Source organism: Nannobrachium achirus (genome assembly GCF_963921795.1).
Source record: "Nannobrachium achirus genome assembly, chromosome: 10".
NCBI lineage: Eukaryota > Metazoa > Chordata > Actinopteri > Myctophiformes > Myctophidae > Nannobrachium > Nannobrachium achirus.
The window spans coordinates 55,634,025-55,657,476 of record NC_137819.1 but is presented as its reverse complement, the minus strand read 5'-3'; the positions used below and the strand labels follow the sequence as shown (position 1 = coordinate 55,657,476).

The following is a 23,452-nucleotide window of genomic DNA, read 5'->3' as shown; positions in this document are numbered from 1 at the left end:
GTAAATTCCTTTGGAATACACAACAGGTAACGTATGTGCGAGAAACGGCTGGAAATTTTAAACTGGTACGGTGCATAACTATATACAGTAACATTAATATGAACAACTTTATGCCGCCTTATCATTTAAGATAAGCCTTGTACATCTTCTTAACTTTGGCCAGTTCTGTCTCTTCTGGCTCGACGGTGCCGTACCATTTATACCAGGGTTCACCAGAGCTGAGGCATGGGGGAGGTGGTGTGGACCCCACAGCCTGGTGGTTATTGGAGTAGTCTTCTGTGAATTCCACTTTGGGAATCTCAAAGGGAAGAAAGCCTGGAAGAGGAACGTTAAAGGGTAGTAAAAAATATATAATGCAGCAGCCAACATACACCACTGTTGAGATCAAAATATAGGGGCTGCACAGTGAGTGAGTCTGTATGTAATAGGACATACATTTGATTTGATTTGATTTATTTATTTGCACAATAAGAAAACAAACAATACATGTTAACATTATTAAAAAAAAAGCATGAAAATATGTGCAGGCGAGAAAGGAAGCCCATAAAGGGCTTATACAAGGTTCTCACCTTAAGTAATAAACAAGTAAAGTTGAAACACAATATTCAAACTAGAAAACTAAAAAACAATTTTCCCTCGAAAGTGTGTGTCTGCGCGTATGCGCGTGCGTGTGCGCTCGCGCTCGTGTGTGCGTGCTTGCGCGTATGCAGAAGCATGGCCACTTTAAGTGGTAGAATTAAATGTAGAGGCTTGATTTATCAGGCTGGCCTTCAATCTATGTTTAAAATTACTAATTGAAGATGAGGATTTGGCAATAAGTATGTGTGTATTCCAGAATGAAGAACCTCTGTCTTTAATGGAGAACTGGCTATGTGTGATGCGACTAAAGGGAGGATGAAGATTGTCCGATTGTCTAGTATTATAATCATGAAATTGTGAATTGGTCTTAAAATATTCTTTGAAAGGTCTAGGAAGCATATTTGAAAGGTATGTACATTTATAAATGAAAGAACAGGATTGGACTATGTTAATGTCATAGATAGATAATACATTTAATTTTCTAAACAGAGGGGCAGATGGGGCCAAATAGGAAGAAGAAGTAGCTATTCTTACAAATTTCTTTTACAATACAATTTAGGCATTTAGCAGATGCTCTTAATCCAGAGCGACTTGCAAGGTTGCATCAAATGCATAACATACCATGGTCTCGTGCTTTGCCAACCGCCATATGTAGTCTCTTCTGTTGTTGCATACACACACCTAAAGAAAAACAAAATTAAGGAAATGTTTGATTGTTCAGCATTAATCCTTGCTCTCATTGTTAATATTTGAGCTAAACATTCAGTACCAAAAAAATTGGCTTACCCGTTTTAGTGGGGTCATACACCATCCCAGTATATGGACTTATGAACTGTTCTAACAGCTTAACATTCTGTGGGATGAGGAATATGATTTTGGTTGGCTTAATATTTGAATGGGAAGGAAAGACAAAGTGTACACAGACACTGTTCCTCTTGGTCATACTTGGATGAAGCACTGGAATTACTTTCATTTTACCTTGACCAAGGCCCTATTTTCAAAAATAGCTATTTGGAAAGGACTTGAAATTTTGCTGATAATGGTGCAAAAAATAGGGACACTGCTGGTTAACAATGTGGAATTGCAATAATTGGGATGTTAACAGACCTGATGGTGGAGGATGATGTTCGGATCCCTGCAAATTGGACATGCGTTCCCGCAGATTCTGCCTCCCCTCTGAACAAGATGACAGAAGCATTCATGACTCCCAAGACACATTCAGCTAATATAAAACATACAGTATGTTGTGTCAAAACAATGTATTCTTACAATGCACTTCTTGCGTGTCTTCTGCGGGGGGATTCCTCCTTTATGGTTTCTCCTATAGCCAGTCCACACCGCATTGGTTCCATAGCGCTCAATGTATTCTGCATAACAGAATGGGGGTCATTAGTAAAGCAACAAGATAACCGATTAAAGGACTAGTTTTTTGTAACAAGGGTTCATATTTTATTAGATTGTAATTAGAGAAAAGAAAAAAATTGAGTGATAATGTTTTCATTTACAGCTATTGTTTTAGCAATATGAGTGGGTGGGTGGCATGTATTATTGTGGCTAAAATAGTGTCTAAATATTTATTTTTAGACAATAAGCCAGTGATTTCTTTACAACCGTACAGTACAGTACAGTACACTACTAGCCCCCAAGTCACATCTCCCATTGAAAATTGTGCATGTTGGGAATCAGCTTATTGTGTCTAGAAAGACATATTTTGGTAGAGGATAGGACGCAGTAAATGAAAACATTTTAACACATCTTTTCTCTAATGACAATCCAAAATGTGAACCCTTGTTGTAAAAAAAAAACAAAGTTGTCATTTAAGAAACATGATCTGTGACATGGTGTTGAAAACTCAGAGTCCCAAAGATGGGATTGGGCAATGGGCATAAGTGGGACCGGACGGATACAGGGATCCCCATATGGGCATATAATGTACACTGATGACATCTGGGATCTCCATATATGGGCTTAAAAGGGACAAGGACTGGAAGATAGAGATCCCCATCCCCATATAAGAGCATAAAATGGACAGGAAAATACACATATCTCCATAGCCTATATATGGGCATATACTGATGACATCAGGGATCTTCATATGTGGGCATGGAAGGGACAAGGACAGACATGCAGAGATCTCCATATATGAGCATAAAAGGGACACGGTTGGATGTGGGTTTATTCTTTCCCTGGCCTTGCCCTTACCTTCACTCTCCAGATAGTCCCAGGGTCTGTCTTTGTAGCGGACCACTACCTCAGCATCCCCATCCTTGGCTGCTGGTGCTGCTGTACACAGTGAGTGGCTTGGCAGCACAAATGGAGCTCCAGTCCTGCTCCATAATAACCCAATGGGTAGCTTCTGCAGACGGGACTGACAGGAAAGACATCAAATCAATCAAACTTGATTTACATAATAATAAAGCCTGACTTTCTTCGTCGTGGTACATACATACCAGTACGGTGTATAATTGAGCATTATTACAGTAAAGACATCATCACAACCTCAACGTCAATTAAATTAATAAAGCAATTATATTAAATAAAGACATTTCATTATTGTGTTCGATCGATTCGAATAATAACGCATGTTGGGATTACTGAATAAATGGAATAGCATACGTATTGTTTTTGTCTTATTGTGTAAATATAAAGTCACTAGCACAAAATAAACACTCAAACAAAAGCATAAAACGAGTGCAAGTAACAAAATGATCTTCATACCTCATTCTGCTGAACAGGGTGTAAAATCAGAGGCGATATTCGCGATAAAATCCTCCCGATGCCTCGTATGGACGCCGCCATGTTTTCTGTGACGTGAGTGAGGTTGAAGGTGAAACCACGAAACATAAATACGTTGTTGTCGTAACATTGCGTAACCAAGATGCTTTAGGTGTCACGTGTCCCGAAAATAGCAGATCTACAAGCTCACAAGGGGTCTCATCGCGACGTGTAGTGATCTTGCATATCTGCTATTTCCCCCACACGATACTTTATGTTGTATAAAAAGCATAGCAAATAAAATACATAAATAACTATACGGTTTCTGTCTTGACTAACTCGTTAATGGCTTGTTTATTGCCAAATTATGTTTTCTTTGCATTTTCTTATACAAGTTGAAATCACGTTATGATGTTATAATTGTAACTACTACTATGAGGATGTTCTGCAGGCCCCGCAGGCCCAGGCCTGGCATCACAGGGTAGCCATTTTGAATTAATAACGTAAACTCAATTTTATACATGATTCCATCGCTACAACACAGAAACGGCGACCAAATTGGAAGGACATCACAATAATCTCACTTATTTTGAAGAGATATGTGACTTTGAACGTGTACTTTGGCAACAGTTCGTAACTATAAGTCGAAGAGGAAGGCGGCCGCCATTATGCTCTTGACAAGGCCGCTGAATGTCATCGCGTGACCAGAGCCGCCATCTTGGCGCCAGCAGAAAAAACGGTCGGAGTGACGTCAAAAACGTCACGGGTATAAGAGCCAAGTCCCTCCCCGCCGAGCTCATTCCTGGATTTGTTCAGAGGTGAGTAGACGTCAGAAAGTCCTCAAGGCTGTTTTTCATCAAAATGTCGCGTATTTAGCATAAAAGTAGCGTTTCTTCGACCACAAAACCTTCAAATACCCAGATAACGGACAAAGACCGAGGAAAAGAGTGAGATAACGTAAATGTAATGTGTTTTCCTTTGTGTTGTGCTCTTTTCGCAGGTCAGACATTGTCTTGCTGAAGACAGACTGAAGGGCGTCGAGGACTTTGAACAACCTTTACTCAAATTCAATATTTTTTCTTCACGTAACGGACATTTGATTACTATTTTTGCAACTCCAGTTTGTTCCTGAAGGAAAGGCTAGCGTTTAGCTACCACAACTACCCCGCCCATAAAGCAGTTTTTCCATTTACTATAAAACCATGAAGGTTAACGATATAAAACTGATGAAATAAGAGCTATATAAGTGGCTGTAAAGCACACTATAATAGTCCTGAGACGCTGAAGGATCTATAAAAACCAATAGTAAGTTGATTTCGAAGCTAAATTTAACCGATATTAATCAAATTACGTAGCCGTAGGCTTAGAGGAGGAAGCTAGCTAGGCTAATCAGGCTGTTTTTGGCATTAAAAAATGATTGAAAAGACAGTTGTAGATCATGTTAGATTAATGAGCTCACACAGGAAAGTGGACGGAGATCCAATAACGCTCCGTTTCTTTGTGTGTGAGACGGGATTTTGAGAGTTAATGCACCCGATATATAAGTGATAAACGTTAAATTTGTAAAGTAAACTATAAGCAATCTATTCATAAAGATTGCCCTTTAGCCTTAGGAAGTGTCTGTTTGCTTATGAAGTCGGATTTTCTGTCTGCCAGGTATGTGATCATGCTCAATTAAGGGCTGGGGTCCTTGGAACGAACACCACCAACCCGCAATCTATACATAAAGATTGCTTCATTTTCATAGGCTGCCGATTTGTGGATTTTGTTTTGTCTCAAAATGAAGCACCAAGTGTGTCTTATTTGCGATGATGTCGATAATGATAGACGCAGGGTAAAAATCTGTGTTTCAAGCCAACAGTGATGATGTACTCGGCAATCTGCGGATAAAGATTGCAGGATGATGGCTCGAGGGAAGGAGTGAAGCGGTTCTTTCCAAGTTTCAATCATCAGTCGGGACTGATGACAACAGATAACCATGGATCAGTTGCTTTGCTTCTTTGCGTCCGTTGAGAATCACAGTCAGCGGGGGCAACCGCGTCCGCCTGTTTGTCCTGGCTGTCTTGGAAGCGACAGTTTGGAGTAGAGCTAGTTTTAAAGAACTGTCTGGGTGACAGTCTTGTGTTTGTTCCCCGCCGAGGAGGGGGACCCAGGACTTCTGGTTTTCTGTAGAATCCAGCGTAGCCTGTTTTCACCTTTCGTGTGATGAGAGCCGTTGGTTCTTTTGTACTGAGAGAGAGGAAGGTTCGGGGATTGAACTGGTTAACTGACTCAGGAGGGCGGGGCCTTAGATGTTTTTCCAGATCACGAGCGCCCCCCATCTCTCCGCCCCCTCCCTGTGACAGAGATGAGTTGTTCGCTCGCAGCGGGGCAACCAGCAGCCGCTCAATGACAGATGTCAAACTTGACTGCAGGCCATTGATTATATTTAACTTTGTACAAATGTAACCCAAGTGTAAAGTACAATTGGTTACATTTGTTCAACCAGAGTTACACATGGATAGATTAACAGATTAACACTGAAGATTTCACTATTTAGGCACCTGCCCCTTATATAACAATGTCAGTGACATTATGTCACACTTGATCCACTTTTTGTGTCATTTATCCCCAGTGACAGGCTAATAATTTCGCGTGGCGTCTGTAATTGTGACAGAGCCATTATTGGATTACAGGCACATCTTATATTGTAGACTTTTGCAAATACATTTGTTGAACAGAGTAGTGTAACATTTAAGGGGAATTGGGGATTAAGGTGTATTAATATCCACAATTCTATATATAATTTATATGTAATAACATATTTGTTCCACTGTAGGCACACCACATTAATTGTCTTTCTCCCAATGAACTAGGGGCCCAGACGACACTGTCTTTATGTATGTTATGTATAACAATTGTGACATTTACAGGAATTGAGTTATTTGCAGTGTTGTGGCGGTCTGAGGCAATATAAAACTTCTACTACTACAGTTATGCGGGTAAGACCAAACTGATTCCTCACATCATAACACTAGGAATTTACTTTGGCCTACATTAATAATCCCAACATTAAATGCATACACATTCATATTAAACCTAGTTGAAATATTGAATTATGTAGTCTGTAATGTGCACTGAAAAAGGATGCATGCAATTAAAACCCCAAAACGTGTTTTATAAAGCAGAAAACTGAGATGAAACATGAAAATGACAAAGATCTGTACATTTAGACAGTCCTAAACAAAGTAGTAAAACTGTGTAGGCCTAATGGTGGTCTGTGCACTTTGTCATTTTTGGGATCCCTTTGGACCTTTTCTTTGGACAGTGTGGGCTAACCTGAGGTCAAAAATATACTGTCCATTTTCATTAGATTTTTGCATTACAACAACCATTACAACTCCATTGCTTTGTTGTGTTGCATAACATAGAGGGGGCCCATGGCTGTCAGTGTTGACAGTAACTAACCTGCAGGGGGCAGTAAATGACAGATTGTTCCCTGTGGTTGAGAAATGACAATTGCCATGGATGTCCTGAACAGCCTGTACCCAAGCAAGGAATATATTGCAGTCTGATAATCCCTGGAAACTGCTATATTCATATTTTGATTTGAATATATTTGTTATTTATGTCTACAATTCATATATTTTTTTTTAAAGAATTATTAAAGTAAACATAGTTTTAGAATCACAATATACAAGTATCTATTATAGAATTTGTGATTTGTGTTTTTCTTCTCTCTTTTTACTTAAATTCTTTCGTTTTAATTTATTTAATTTTTAGGATTAATTATAATTCAAGGGGAATATTTTTGTGATGTCTTCATGAGTTTTCTGTGAAGAGAAGAAATAAACTTCTCATTCTAGCTTTTAGAAATGTACTACTTGTGAAATTCTGTTCCTGTTTTTTTCCTCTAACCTTGCTTATGGTAAAAGGCAAATGTTTGTTTGCATTTTGTTATGCACTTTGACTTGTAAATAAAATACAGTCCTTTGTTATTAATGAATGTATTACTTTTGCAATGTCCTTATATAAACAGCTGATTGAATATCCTGCTCACTGCATCACTGCTGCGTTGTTGATTAAGCACTGAGCAAGAACAGAATGTTGCCCCCACACACCGACGTGGCTGTGGCACAGTTCTGTCAGCCCGAGAGAAAGAGAGGGGAGGAATACCAGCAGTGTCTGTGGGGGGTGGTTTCACTGGCTTGGCCCTCCTTTCAACCACATCCCTGCTGAGGTGATGGAAGTTGGCCCGCTGAGACAGGGCAAATATTTGAAGTGAGGGACTGCACATGCAGCTGCTCCTAAACAAGCTGGAAGTACCAGTATTGAAGTACCAGTGTTGAAGCAACTGAAGTGTTGGTTGCTTGTTGGTTTTGCCACAGCCTATGCTCTCTTTGTTTTGGTGCCCTTACGTCTCTGGTGTTGTAGACCACCAGTATGTTGCTGTTGTCTATTGTGAGTTCTGTGTGACCACAAATAAGTTCTCATCAAAATAGCTCAAAGTGGAATATTGGTGGTGTTTGTTCCAGGGTTAGCTCAAAGTGGAATCTAGCTGGTGTTTGTTCCAGGGTTAGCTCAAAGTGGAATCTAGGTGGTGTTCGTTCCAGGGTTCTCGGTCCTATTTGGCAGACAGACAGTCTTTCTAATGCATATGACACAAATGAATGCCTATCCCCAGATGAAATATTAACTTGTTAACACTAGTCTGCATTTCCGGCCTGTTGGTATGATTTTATGCTAAATGTCTGCGTTGTTTATTTCAGCAATGACAATGGGCCCAGTGGATCCCAGAGAGATATTGAAGGGGGTGGAGGCACTTCTAGGGAAAGATGGAGAGCTTCGCAGCCTGGAGGGAGTCCCCAAAGTATTTAGGTGAGGAGCAGACGATTACATTTGGCATGCCGCTCTGTTTATCTGTTCAGTATTCAACAGCCTTTGTCTCCCAGAGGCTTATTGTGTTATGCTTATATTAATGTGTTTACAATTGATGTCTTTGTGTGCAGTTTAATGAAAGCCTCTACCAAGATGGCCAGCAGATGCATGTACATGAACATCCTGCTACAGACTAAATCTCATGACATTCTCAACAGGTAAGCTTGATGATTATTTCTTTACTTTATATTTCTTTCTGTTTTTGTGAAACATGCCCTTATTTTAATGTTTTAATCAAATGTGAATTGTGAACTGGTTTAAAATTATGTGGTTTTAATCTACAATGAAGTTGCTAGGTTCACAGATAAATTGTGAACTGGTTTAAAATTATGTGGTTTTAATCTACAATGAAGTTGCTTCTGATAATGATTAAGTCCACAAAGGACAAATATATGATTAAGTTGCTTTATTGAGTGCTCTCAAGACAGGCAGCAGTGTTACCGATATACTGTATAAATCGTGCTCTGATCCGTTTTCATCATTATAGTCCTTCATACACATAGGTAAACTTCACAACAAATGGGAGACTTCACTCATTAAGTGAAATGACTTTGGCTATACTCCTAGCATGCTTTACACATTTACATAGTGTTTACATACACATGGTCATATAGGATAAACACACAGGACCTTCATCTGTGAGGTTATAGTTCTCTCTTTTCTTCCATCAAGGTTCATCCGTGTAGGAGGCTACAAGCTACTAAACTCCTGGCTGACCTATGCCAAAACCACAAACAACACGCCTTTACTGCAACTGATCCTGCTCGCCTTGCAGAAGCTGCCTCTCAAGGTGGACCACCTCAAGCAGGTACTGCACTCGTACCAGTCTGCATGCTTCAAGCGTGCCATGCTGTCTATGATTTCTTACCTTGAGGAGTTCAAATGTTCTAAAGCTTGTCCTTTTTCCAATTTTAGAACAACACAGCCAAGCTGGTGAAGCATTTGAGTAAGAGCGCAGAGACAGACGGTGAGTTTGTCAGAACCAATTTATATACTGCATGTACTTTTGACTTGCTGTTTATGTCCAGCAAGCATAAATTCTCAACTCTGCATGCTCATGGCAGCATTTTGTTCACGTTCTAATAAATCTAAGAAAAACAAGGCAATGCTATGACATAGCTGGTGGACATGCATGTGCTCTGTGGTGTAATTCTCTAACATTTCCCCCTGTCTTTCTCCCTCAGAGTTGAGGAAGTTGGCATCTGTGCTGGTAGAAGGCTGGATGGCAATCATCCGCTCTCAGAGCTCTCAGACCAACTGCGCCAACTCCCCTGCAGGTAACGGTGAATGTTCCTTCAGTCTATTTCCTCTATTCCTTCCAAATATAGCTTGCATCCGGGTTTGTAACTCTGTCTCTCACTCTTGTGTTTCACAGATAAGAAAAAGAAGAAAGAGGAGAGCAAAGTGCCCATGCGAGATCTGAAGGAAAAGTCTGGTGGTGATGATGACAAGAAGAAGGAAAAGCCCAAAGCTCATGCACCCAGCCATGCAAAGATCCGCTCTATAGGTAAACATGCCTTTTAGGCCTAGAATTATTGAATGCTTTAACTACTGAAAAATAGCAGATATACAAGCTCACAGCGCGGCACCGAGTGCCGCGCTGCGAGCTTGTAGATCTGCTATTTTTGAAAAAAAAATTGAAAATGTGTGCAAATCTTTGAATATATGTATTTTTAAAGCGAACGTTTGTAACTCAAATGTTGCTTCTGGGGGTGGTCCCTGGAACTAGATATTTTGAAATGGGGGTCCGTGGCCAAATAAATATCAGTTTGGGGGTCCTTCACATGAAAACGTTTGAGAACCACTGACATGGTAGTCTCTCAAGAACAGACTAACTGAGCTCCAGTTAAGTGAAAAGGACCTTTTCTTTGACGATGGCTGGCCAGATTGCTGACATAGAAACATTGGTTTTTCAAAAAAACCTTAGAAGGATTCAAAAGACACTTATAGAATCGGGTCAAAATTCTAATTTTCACAATTTTTCAAAAAAATAGCAGATCTACAAGCTCGCAGCGCGGTACTCGGTGCCGTGCTGTGAGCTTGTATATCTGCTAATAGTTAAAGCATAAAATAATGATACACAATGATTTGTACCCGTTCTAAATGGGTTAAAGAAAAGAAGAAATCCTGACATGCTTGACTAACTACCTGGCCATTAAGTCTGTATTTTAACTCAAACTGTGGTGTTTTGTGCTCTTCTACAGGTTTAGAGATGGATACGCCCACGCCTGCCCCCAGCAAGAAGACCCCCGTTCCTCCACAGCTTGGCGACAAGTACAACATCAAGCCTGCTGTAATGAAGAGGCCCAGGTATGTTGTTCTCTCAAAAGCTTCTAAACACCCTCCATCACTAGCCTGATTTCAGACTCTACGCTGCAGTCCACTCAGAGAGTGGGCGGGTCTATTGGCTGGAGCCAGGCAACTCCATCACCACACAATTTTAATTCTAATGGTTCACTTTAGTCCATTCTTACACACATCCTGTACACTTGAAAATACAAACGTTATGAACATTCAGAACTTGGGGATTGTGGGCATTGGGAGTTAGATAACTTGCTTGTTTGCTTGTGTGCTGGCCTCTGGTGGTAGAGAACGGTACTGATGCTTGTCTTATGTGTTCTTGGGTCAACAGCTCCAATCCTCCAGATGCTCCGCCGGTTGAGAAAAAATACAAACCTCTTAACATGCCATCCAACTCTGCCAAAGAAATCAAAGTGAAGATCATTCCAGCTCAACGTAAGTGAATAAATAATCAATTGCGATGAGATTACTGTGTGTATTGTGTTTAATAGGAACGGGTGATATTATGCTTTAATCATGGCTAACCTGTCCTCTCTCCTGTCTTCGCTGCAGCAATGGAGTGTACTGGCTTCTTAGATGCTCTCAACTCTGCACCGGTGCCTGGTATCAAAATCAAAAAGAAGAAATCTGCTACTAGTCCCACCAGCACAAAGGCTGTTTCCCCCACAACCAACAAGGTAATCAGTCAATTAGAATAAAACGCGCTCAAGCTCGATGAACCGTTATTTGTTTTCAGTTCTCCCGCTGTGCTCACTTTGGCTTAGTGTCTACAACATCTATGGGGAATCCATCTAACCAACTGATGGTCTCTTTTGCTTCCCTATCTCGTTTCCCCAGGCCAGTCCATTTGACACAAAGCCAATTAGCTACCCATCACCATCATCGTCAACGTCGTCTGCCAAGCCTTCATCTCCAGAGGCCGCTGCTGCGTCCACCACCCCGCCTCACGAGACCCAAGAACTGGAACAACCTGGGACGCCAGTTCCTATGGAGGAGACGGAGGCTGCTGACAGCGGTATGAATGCAATGCACCCACAAGCTAGATTTGTCTATTTTCACTGGTTTGGGTCCCTAGCAAACATATCATTTCTCTTTCGGGTCTTGAACTAAAAAGTTTGGGAACCACTGTTCTACATCATAACACATGACTGCTATGGACTCCACACACTTATTAGTCATGGCTTTATTCAACCCCTTTTTCCTTCTTCTTTTCTAGGTGAGAAGCCCAATGCACTGGCAGAACCACGTGGCGAGGAAGAAAGCCTGACTAAGAAAGGCAAAAAGAAGAAGAGTGTACGCTGGGCAGAGGAAGAACAGCTTAAAGAGTACTTCTACTTTGACTTGGATGAAACGGAGAGAGGTGAGTGGTTCTGCTATTACACTGTTGCTGTGTTTGTAGTTTCTATTTTATCAGGAAGTTAAAGATTTGGAAAGGGAAACCTGGCTAAATGTACATTGTAGATGGTTTACATTTCAGTAAAACAAGAAAAACAAGGCAAAATAATGCAGTAAAAAAACAAATTTTATAATAATTATGACCACTATAGTTAGGAGTGCTAGAGCTTTTAATCACGTCTGTCATTCGGTTGTCTCAACAGTTAACGTCAACAAGGTCAAGGACTTTGGTGAGGCCGCCAAGCGTGAGCTTATGATGGACAGGCAGACGTTTGAGATGTCCCGACGGCTGTCTCACGACACCATGGAGGAGAGGATCCCCTTCACGCCCCCTCTGCCCCTCACGCTCACCGGCAGTCTGGTCATCACAGGGGCCAACAGCACGGAGAAGCTCACGCAGAGGGACCGGGAGATGGGCATTCTCCAGGAGATCTTCCTCAGCAAAGACAGGTAGATCAATGACGACTTATGTAACTTATTTGCTTGTTCATTTTAAACTGAAATGTTTAAATGTGTTGAAGATTGGGAACTCAACTGGTGTGTGTATGTGCGTGTCTTCCAGTGTACCTGACAGCCCCCACGAACCTGACCCAGAGCCTTATGAACCTATGCCACCCCGGATCATTCCCCTGGATGAGGTAACATACTTAACTTAACTCATTCTCATGTACAATGTTGTCCCCCACCAAAAATGGCAGCTCTACAGGCTCACAATAAGTCCAACACGTGAGCTTTTGTAAATCTGCTATTTTCCGCGTGGGACAACCTCATACGACTAAGTATAAATCAGGCTTCCGTCTTGTCTCATTCTCTTTGAACATTCACTTTTCTCTATCCTCACTTTCTCTAAGCCCTCTCTTGTTTTCCTCTCCATCTCTCTCTCTCTCTCTCCCTCACATGTGGACACTCTCACATTCTCTTTTATTTTACCTCTTTTAGCCTAACATGCTAACTAACTCCTTATGTTTTCACGCTGTGTCAGGACTCCAGCATGGCGGACGAGGGCTACATGGAGCCGATGGACACCACACAGAATGCCAACATGGCTCAGAACGAGGGATCCAAGCTACCCCCTGTTCTGGCTAACCTCATGGGCAATCTAGGCAGCAGCGGCCTCCTTGGCAGCCCTCAAGGCACGGGTGCAGGTGGCACTGGGGCGCCCGCCGTGAATGTACAGGAACTGCTCACCTCTATCATGGTAATAACAAAACAATTTATCTCTATTTATGTTGCATATTTTTTTTTATATATGGCTTTATTTTCTATAGTTGGTTTAGATCTCTGATTCCAAACCCGGGTCCACCACAAACCACTTCTGGTTTTCCACCCTACCAGGAGTCAGGACGTTAACTATGTCATTGTAGCAGTCTAATCAGATTTAGGACTGTCAGACCTGGTAGGATGGAAAACCAGCAGTGCCACCAGGTGTCCTATGGTGGAGCGGGTCGTGAAACACTGGTACCCGTGTGACCTGAATAATTAGTAATGACTATACTTGATGATGTACTGTATTTAGTAACTCTGTGCGTGTCTGTCCCTTTAAGGGTGCTCAGGGCAACCAGTCTACGGAGGACCTCATCAAACAGCCTGACTTCTCTGATAAGATCAAGCAGCTGCTGGGCTCCCTGCAACAGACCCAGAATCAGAACGGTCCACCACCAGGTAAAGATCACCTTTCATCTCATCAGTGTCTCTCATCTCAGGGGGGAACATTCGCCCAAAATAGTTCAGTGCCACGGTGCCCCCTACTAACTGACTTGTGTGCCTTTCAAATATCGTTGTTGTCGGGTGAAACCCTGTATGTCCAAAAGCGTTCGTTTTGTATTTATCATTTTAAAAATTAGTTAAACTAGTGAAAACAGCCGATCTACAAGCACACAACGCCTCGCGGTGCGAGGCGTTGTGTGCTTTTAGATCTGCTGTTTTCACTACTTTTGCGTGGCGGCCTTGTGCGATGAAGCAGGGCATTACTTTGCGAAAGAACACACACATTTGAAACTTAGAGATACGAGGTTTCCACCCGGCAACAACGATATTGTGAGTCCTTGGTTCTCAGGGTTCCTTGGCGGGGTTCCAAGTGGACCCTTACCCTTCCATTTGGTTAAATTTTTTACGCTCTCAGTTGTTATGGGGCTCCTTGAAATAAACATTTTTAGAACCACTGTTGTTCAAAATAAGATGCCGGTCCAGATATTATCGCCGTTTCCACTCTGGACAATGAAGAAAGCTACGTTTTGTAATGTTTTTTCGTATTGTCTCTTTCTCAGTGGTCCCAGGTGGTCTGCTGGGTCACGGCCCCCAGATGAACAACATGAGCAACATGAACATGCAGATGCCCATGAACGGCTACCCCCCCAACAACCCCCCCGGGGGAGGCCCGCCGCCCCGCTTCAACCACCCCCCGCCCCCGCACAACCACGGGCCCCCCTTCAACGGCGGCGGCGGCCCTCGCATGATGGGCCCCCCGCCGGGCCAGGGCCGCGGCGGAGACAACGGGAACGACTGGGGCGACGACTCCATGGGGGGCCGCGGCGGGTGGCCGCACCGCGGCGGCCCAGGAGGGCCAGGAGGGCACTTCCACCGCGGCGGACGGGGGCGAGGAGGAGGAGAAGGCTTCAGGGGACGAGGACGGGGCGGACCCCGAGGAGGACACAACATGAACGGTACGTACACTCTGAGATCTTTAGTCTTTTCATTTGTCCTAGATAGAAACGCTTTGAAAAGAAAAGGCTGCAATCCGCAACTTTCATGTCAGCTTTGATTATTATTTACTACTACTTATTGAGAGGCCAAAATTTGTAACGCTCTGAAGAAGGAATTCCTGCTCACTTGGCCAGGATATTGCACTTAGGAGCTTCAGGCAGCAAGGCAGCCTGAAGTTCCCAAGTGTCAACTAGTAGTTTGCCTGAAGTTCCTCTTTGGGTCTAAATTTGTCAATGGAAGAGTAGTGAGACCACCTCCAACCACTGCACATGTACTAGTTATATTTTATTAACAGACGCTTACCATACTGATTGGTTAAAATACAATTTCATTCATAAGTTCCGGATTGCTGCTTAAAAATATTATCGTTGTTAGTTTGATCTGTTTTCTGTAGTACATTGTTTTTGTATTTCTACATTTGTCTGGACCCTCAGTTTGTTCACCAGGTGGTGTTGCTTAGCCAACAGGGTTTTGGCCTTTTCTGCATGTCGTTAAAGTTGGAAATATTCATGTTATTGTTTTTTTGTTGTATTTTGTGCAAATAAAAAGAAATAAATAAAAGACGGTGCTTTCATGTTTTTAAGTCATGATTTCCTGACTCGCTCACTCACTCACTCCAATAAGCCAATATTATTACTGTATTATGTCTGCATCAGATTCATGTTACCAGGGCAGGGCTGAATGCAGATTATGTGAAAACAGGAGTGGTCTTTTAGCATGAACCCTAGCGTCCCTATTCTGGGAATGTCATAATGGGCCAACATTTGTCAAAAAATAGACAAACTACAAACTCACAACATTGTCAGTTCTTGTAAAAATATATGTAGTCTAGAGCCAAACCAAGAGAAGGCCTTGTGTACAGTAGAGCCCTAGGGGACCCTGGGCAATTAATTATATGATGATACATATCCTGCTAGGCAGTTCAGACAGATTCAAGAGGTTTACACGCATGTGCAGCACTATGTGGGTGATGTACTGTATGTGACGTAACAAGCAGCCTGTCTCTACTTAAGCTCACCTAATTCATTGTGAATCCTTGGTTCACTTACTGTCAGTGTTGACTGAATGTTGTTTGTGCTAGGCTTCTGTTTTCCCCGGGGGGGGGGGGGGGGGTTCTAGATGTACTGCATATCAAACTGCTCTTAAATGGTTGTTTTCTAATATGCTGAGTGGGGAGTAATGTATAGTAAGTAGAGCATGTGAACGCCAAGATCAAATAAAATATTCACACTTGTATTTTCTTTTTAATAAATAAAGGCTATTCATGTTCTCAATCTATTGGTGAGTTGTCCGACTGAAATAAAGTGGCTAACGCTGTCCTTGTTCCTGTTCTGTCTCCTCTTCTGTTCCTCAGATATGTCAAAGAGGCCTGTGTGTCGTCACTTCATGATGAAAGGGAACTGTCGATACGAGAGCAACTGTGCTTTCTACCACCCCGGAGTGAACGGCCCTCCACTGCCTCCCAACCACCCCGCCCACAACCACTCTCAACACGGCCACGAGAGGGAGCAGTGGAGCTAGGCTGGCTCATGCAGACTATAAATGAACCCTGAGCTGAGTCATGTCTTTTTTTTCCTCTAACGGCAACACTACCTACAATACAATGTATTGGGACTTCTCTGAAGACACGTGGGTTCAAAGAGCAGGACGAAGGCCTTCTTAACAAGTTCTTTCCCGTCACAGCGGCAAGGCGACACGACTACCATATGATTCCCTGACAGGAGCTGTGCTTGCTTTGCTACGTCAATCCTTTAATCATGGACAGAGGATGCGTTTAAATCTAGGGCCATGATAACTGATCATCAATGTGTTCCTATACTTTTTATTGGTGCTCAAGTTTTAACTGTCCATTCATTAGAACGTTCCACTCTCTTGACCAGTCATTTTAATTTTCTGCAAGCGGCTGCTCATCTGCCCTATTATCCTCCGCACTGTACCTTTTTGCCTTGACTAGGGCCCATCGCCTTCCACACCACTAATATTAGTCAAACATACCATAGGGATATGTCTGATTTAAGACAGTTTACACTGGAATGAAATGAAGCAGTGTGACGTCTATTCCAGACCGATTCCTCTGAAATGGAGGCCATTGCACTTGTGTTTCAACTGTGGTTCCTTTATTTTTCAACTCACGTCAGTAGAAGATGTGGTTTCATTTCATTGTCCAGTCCACACGCTTGTACTTGTGGCTATATGGCAACCAGATCAAAGAGGGACAGGGGAAAAGTGAATGTTGTATTTTACCAAATAAGCCCGTCTTTGGATGTTTGTTGCTCGCAAGTTTCTTTTGCCGCTTTGGTTTGGTTGTAATTTCTTATTTGATGATTGTTCTCCCCCCTCCCCCGCCCCCTCCTGCTGTTTCTTCCACATATCTTCACAGAGGTGTGGGATGTTTTCAGTCATGTCATGATCGTACCTGATTGAGTGGTGTTTTAATCAAACCTTCAGAACAATTTGGGAAGCACTTTAGAAAGATGAGGGCCAACTTGAAGCTGCCTCCTACCATGTGTCCTGCCTGCTGCTTTCTTCCTGTGCTACGAACATAGCTTTGATTTACTATGGCTAGGCCTCGCACCCTCACCCCCTACTAGAGAACAAACAGAATATAGTATTGAAAACTGTTGTTTCAGTTAACACTTTACATGTGTGTTCTGCTGAACTGATAACGAAAGGCCAAGTGCATTTTTCTTTAAGTGACCGGTACTGAATGTCGAGAGCTTTTTTACTTCAGTCCATTAATGGCTAGAATAAGCGGAGAACTGAGCGTTTGTTTGAAGACTTATCAAGCCCTGTATTCATTGTAAATGAGAGGTCCCCCCCCCCCTCCTCTCTCTGTGCTCGCTTAGCAGCTTGTATGCGATTATTACCAACTACTTGAAGCAGGCGCCTTTGCATTATGACAATCCTGACAGTCATATTGCTATGACGTCCTGTGAAGTGCTTCTTTGTCATGCTTAATCTATACGAAAATAGAAGATCTACAAGCTCACACAGGTTGTGAGCTGGTAGACGGGCTATTTTCGTTAAATTGGGCTTCAGCCTTCTGCCACCTCGTCCTTGCTCACGTCTATATTCAACTGGTTCTGTGTAGTTAAATGTGATAATTCATCAGTGTTAAAAGAAGTCCAGTTCAAAAGGAAGGATCAACTTTATTCTGTGGGTCAGTTATATTTAAGTGTTTTCTATGAAAACAATGACCTTTGTGTCTCTTGTGGGACTGTAGTGTGTGTATATTTTGTTTTTGACCTCCCCCTTACCCCCAACCCCACCGTTTTTGTTTTGATACAATATGATTTTGATAATATTGATCTCTTTTAAGATGGGGTCACTTTTTTTTCTTTTTATGTTTTGTTTGTATAAAATGTCTGTATTGATGTGTTTGTGCATTCATACACATTCATATTATCAGTATAAGTATTTTGTACAACATTATTGAATAAATGTCTGAAAACTATTTTCTGTGTTGCTGTGGAGTTACTTGAGACTTACATTCAACTTGAAATGAATGACTTTTTTTTTTTACAGAAAACAATGCAGAACAAAAGAAACAAGTACAATAAACAGGCATGTTCTCAGTTCATATAGACATGACTAAGATGATATTGAAAATCTCACAAGTGGTACAAAAGTTAATCTAACAAAATGGTCTAAAGGAGACCCTCGCAGGGAGTGAAAATGGAACCTATGATGCCTTGTGAAACCTGTTCATTTCATTTTAATAATTAATAATTTTAATAGTGAATTGATGGTCTATTTAAAGGGATATTCCACTTTCAACAGGGAGCAGTGGAAGGGCCTCTCCACATACACACCCATTGTAACTTCAAACTCTATTTTAACCATAATAGATTCATTAAAAACACCCATTATTTTTTTCTGGTGACTCATACTACCCTCCTAATACGTGAGCAGGCCGTGTTTTTTCGATAACTTTTTTCATTTATTTTTAATAATTATTTGGAAAAATGGAAAAAATGAAATACAAAAAGATAATTATTAAAAATAAATGAAAAAAGTTATCGAAAAAACAGCCTGCTCACATATTAGGAGGGTAGTATGAGTCACCAGAAAAAATAATGGGTGTTTTTAATGAATCTATCATGGTTAAAAATGAAGTTTGAAGTTACAATGGATGCGTGTGGGGAGAGGCCCTGGGCCTGGAGGGCCTGGTAACATTTACATCAAATATCTAAATATTCAATCAAGCTAATTAAAAACTGTTCAGGGTGTTCATAAAAGCCTGATTAGATGATAAAATTACCAACGTTTTTTTTTTAAAAGTGAAATATCCCTTTAACCCATTTCCTACGACGTAGTGCATTATTGTCTCAGTTCAAGCCGGGTTGTTTGCTCACTCAGCCCATGGGCGTCACACCAAATTCTGGGCCCTGGGTACAAGGATTCACTGCGGGCCCCCCATGAATGTTAACTATTGAAAAATAGCAGATATACAAGCTCACAGCGCGGCACCGAGTGCCGCGCTGCAAGCTTGTAGATCTGCTATTTTTGAAAAATCGTGAAAATGTGTGCAAGAAACCTATGTCAAGGACCCCCAAGATGATATGTATTTGGCCACGGACCCCGATATCAAAATATTTAGTTCCAGGGACCCCCAGAAGCAAAATTTGAGTTAGAAATGTTCGCTTAGAAAATACATATATTCAAAGATTTTCACACATTTTCACAACTTTTCAAAAATAGCAGATCTACAAGCTCGCAGCGCGGCACTCGGTGCCGCGCTGTGAGCTTGTATATCTGCTATTTTTCAATAGATAAAGTTATTAGGGCCCCTCCACCTTGGGCCCCAGTAACTCAGTCCCACTTTCCTACCCCTTGTGACGCCCCTGACTCAGCCAATAGTATTACGTCTTTTACAACCTGCATCAGATCCGTGTTATCAGGGCAGGGCTGAGCGCAGATGGCATATGGGAAAACAGGTGTGAACAGGAGTGGTCTTTAACCAGGCCCTCTTGTTCAAATATTGACCCGGTTCTGTGACAATATAGAGTGAAAGGTAGTGAGAGAATGAGGCTCCATGCATGGGTTAAGGACACCTCAGCACTACCCTGCTCCAACATCCGTGTTCCATATTACAGCTCATTCAGTCTAGGACCAGTTACTATGCAAGTAAAACCATGAGTACACAGATTCATTTTTAGTTACATTCAGATATAGTGAGTCAGGTCCTTTCAATTAGTTGTTAATTTTCTCAACTTTTTATTGGGCTTTTCAGAGTCACAAAAATAGTAGAAATAAAAGTTATATAGGAATTCTCATACAGAGAAGACTAAGACAAAATAAATTAAGTGAAAACATGAAAAACTAAACTAAAATCAGTTTTGTTTTCCTTTTTCCCCCTCTCCATATTGCAAATTAGTTTAATTATGATTTGCAATATTGCGAATTCAAGTAGGCCTACTGCAAATTATAGCTTCACTGCCACATGGATCCTAATAGTTAGGATGGGTTAAAATGTTGAGTAATATAAAAATAAAAGGAAATAGTTTGCAATCCTATAATGCAATTAGTAGTTTTCTTATTTGTGTTTGATTACTCTTGACCTGGGGCTAAGTTGAATGTTAGATAATATGTGGTCTCTTGTTACGCTGAGTGACAACCCTGTCAAAAGTTGTCAGGCAAAATGTCCAGGCTACAAAGAATCATGATGACATCAGTGTCAATAAGGAAGGACCCCTCTCTTCAAGCCTTGAGTTCCTGTTGGTAAGCTTCTGCATCCTAGTTCAGTCACAAACCACCCAACAATAAGGAGAAAGGAGAGTCCAATGTTGCAAAATAGAATAGGACATGAACAGTGTTTTGAGCATTTGTTTGTTTTTGTTGCGGAAGTTCCAGAAAGAGTTAGAACTGCATATAAATGGACCAATTCATTCTTTCTGAGGCATACTAACTGCCCAGGAGGCCTGTCAAGATTGAATCAGGAACAAAGCATCCATTGATTCTGAGTGGCTCACATTACCACTGGTGCAGGAGAGTGGAACACTGCTGAGCAAAATCAAGATAGCTCTCAGGTTGGTTGAGACTGTCCCTGACTGGTAGGTTTCAAACACAATGTTAGCATGTGGCCCAGGGACGTGCAGAGAATGTTAGAGAGGCAGGGGCTGAGATTTCTAAAAGAGCATTTTGGTGGAAATATCGAAATAGCAGACCTCCAAGCTCACAACGCGTCGCGCTGCGAGCTTGGAGGTCGGCTATTTTCGGTGCTTGATACCACACTGAACTAAGCATAATCAAGTCAATACTGGAGATGTGGCTTAACGGCATGGATTGCTTCACAGAGAAGGCAATTCTTTCAACATAAGATGTTGCATTAAAGTTCAGGAGAGTTTGGAAAAGGCAATTCTCCTGCATGTCGCCTTCAGGTCTGGCATGGAAAGAGGGCATTTGCATTTCTTTCACCATAGTAAAAACTGCATTCATGGCCTGGAGAGGACACTTTTTACAGATGGATAAAAGGGCAGGGGCTCAAGCCCCCTTTGATGTCTATGTGTGCACGTGCCTGATGTGGCCTATTTTCACTATTTGTCACACGACAAAGAATATCGGGCTTCATTCATGTCTTTGTGTTTCATTATAATCAGAGATAGCTGTGAACTCAACCCAAGTAAAGCAGTGGAGTCAATACACCAAACCCACATTCATTTCGCAGCCGTGTTAATCACACAATCAGTAAACAAACTATGAATACAGATCAAACAAAGAGAGCAATATCATTCTCATACTCTAGTCATGGAGAGACCCAGCCTCACCTTCATTATAGCGCTTCAACATCTTGCTCAAGCAACTTTCCATCTTCCACAAATCCATCTAACTTTAACATTGTAAGTAACAAATTATAGCCCAACATTTGCAATATTTCAATTTGAATCTATATACAGACAAACAAGTTGATCCTGACCAAAAGAATCAGAAAGAGACACTTCAAGTAAATAGGAATTTCACTTAATTAACAGCAGTCCCTGTAACAACACACATGGTCATGGTCACCCAAGTTGTGCAACATGACATAAAACAGACAAACTAAATTATGAAGTGAGATTTAAAAACTATTAAATCAGCAATTAAAGAGCTCATCAGAGGCCAAAGGTAGGGTATGTGATATTCTTTGGTTAAAACAAAATGTTTTTTGTTAAAAGGTTAAAGTACTATATTCTGATAGTAATCATTGCTATAGACTCTATAGACTGAACAAACACTATTGTATAGAGTGTTTGTTCAGTCTCAGGGATCTCCCTGTCTCTCCAGCTCTTTAAAATGTCATCCAATCAGGAGGGAGTACCCATTTATCAGCTTCATTTTGATATGTGTTCCAGTGCAAATTTTGTCTGCTCCTCTTTTTTGTGTCATATTTTCCAATTTCACTTGTTTCTTATCGGATAAAATTGGTATCCTGACCATTTTCTGTTTAACAAAGACCTGGAGAGACAGGGAGACCCCTACTGAACAAACACTCTGCCCTATCAGAATATAGAATATTTCAGTTATTTTGTTTCATATATCTTTATTGGGAAGAATAGGATAAAATGCATACAGTTATGATCCAAACAATTATAAGGTGCTTCCATATTTCCTTTTCCCCAAAACAATAAACACAAAATAAACTGATCAAATTAAATATTCACACCTATTTTAACCAGAGAAAATCACTTGCCCTACTTTTAACAAAACAGCTAATATGCTCAAATAAAACGGGTACATTATAGGTTGCCCTGCAGCTGCAAAGGAAGTGAGTTGTTGCAGACTTGCAGTTTTCTGGGAGATTGTTCCAGATATGTGGTGCATAAAAACTGCTTCTCCACGGTTGGTTCTATCCCTGGGGGGAGAAAGCAGACATGGGTCATCATCTTTCTCCTTGTAATGCTATAGAATAGATCTATCAACAGATTAAGAGTTAGCCTAAATACCCCCCCACCAATCCCCATTGAATCGATCTGTTTACTTTGTCGAAATGTCAAACGGATTTGACGCGAGCCAATCACAGAAAGACCGATCATCCAACTGTAACGATGACTCGTCCTTGGCTGTCGGCCAAATTTACTATCACAATCACTGTATCACACATTCTTAACATGACCCCTAAACTATTAATAAACCTTTTATTTACTCTACCTACCCTCTAACTTTATACATCCATAATACATCAACTTTCACAAAGAAACGGGCACATTCATTCTATGTCTGGTGTCTACAAAGCGCTGCAGGAATATAGTTTCCTCAGGCATTCCAGCAGAGAGAGGGGGGTGGGGTGAGGTGGGGGGGGGGGGGGGTGTCAGGTGAGCAGGTATATAAATGAGAAGCAGGTGAGAGTGAAGTGACACAGCAGGTCCCGGAGCTGCAGTCGAAACACAAATACAAAGGTGCCAGTCAGCGCAGGTAAGACAATCTGGCCTCCTCATCCTAGAAAGGTTGCATTATTCTCCACTTCTCTCGCTTCCCTGTCTGATTCTGCTGCTGCTGATAGGATTTTCCTTGGTTTGTATGTGTATGTGGGGGGGAATAGATCTTTGTGTGATTAAATGTAACTTGTTTTAATGGTTTCGTTTACCACTTGAACCCCAGCATGCCTATTCTGGAGGGAACATTTGCCCCCAAAATGGCAGATCTACAAGTGAGCTTGTACTAGATTGGCTATTTTTGGCAAATAGATTTGTTGTATGTGGAAAAAAGAGGTCCAAGTACATAGAAAACTTGGGTCCAGTTTATTTGAGTGGTTATTGTTTACTGTGATATAGGCTACATACTGTACTGTAGATCTGTCAAGGGTACAGTTATGTGACTTGCTCTTCTAACAGTTTCAATGTCCATTTCTAGGAGGTTTGTCACC

At 41.5% G+C, this 23,452-nt stretch overlaps 2 protein-coding genes across 2 annotated transcripts; one reads left to right on the top strand and one right to left on the bottom strand.

Moving 5' to 3' along the window:
- Nucleotides 1–32: 32 nt before the first annotated feature.
- On the bottom strand, nucleotides 33–3,555 carry mrps18b (mitochondrial ribosomal protein S18B). The gene is made up of 7 exons (XM_080735740.1): nucleotides 3,298–3,555; nucleotides 2,782–2,947; nucleotides 1,849–1,946; nucleotides 1,687–1,755; nucleotides 1,366–1,432; nucleotides 1,201–1,260; nucleotides 33–315 (listed from the first exon to the last, which is right to left on the bottom strand). The coding sequence occupies exons 1-7, from the start codon at nucleotides 3,421–3,423 to the stop codon at nucleotides 122–124; spliced, it is 780 nt and encodes a 259-aa protein (XP_080591866.1). The 5' UTR covers nucleotides 3,424–3,555; the 3' UTR covers nucleotides 33–121.
- Nucleotides 3,556–3,826: 271 nt separating this feature from the next.
- Nucleotides 3,827–16,131, top strand: ppp1r10 (protein phosphatase 1, regulatory subunit 10; the record flags this gene model as incomplete). Its single annotated transcript, XM_080735607.1, has 18 exons — nucleotides 3,827–4,599; nucleotides 8,043–8,151; nucleotides 8,283–8,369; nucleotides 8,884–9,019; nucleotides 9,127–9,178; nucleotides 9,396–9,488; nucleotides 9,587–9,718; nucleotides 10,416–10,521; nucleotides 10,844–10,947; nucleotides 11,065–11,189; nucleotides 11,350–11,527; nucleotides 11,729–11,872; nucleotides 12,111–12,357; nucleotides 12,470–12,545; nucleotides 12,890–13,105; nucleotides 13,452–13,569; nucleotides 14,175–14,570; nucleotides 15,965–16,131. The coding sequence occupies exons 2-18, from the start codon at nucleotides 8,045–8,047 to the stop codon at nucleotides 16,129–16,131; spliced, it is 2,484 nt and encodes an 827-aa protein (XP_080591733.1). The 5' UTR covers nucleotides 3,827–4,599; nucleotides 8,043–8,044.
- Between the last annotated feature and the right edge of the window lie 7,321 nt (nucleotides 16,132–23,452).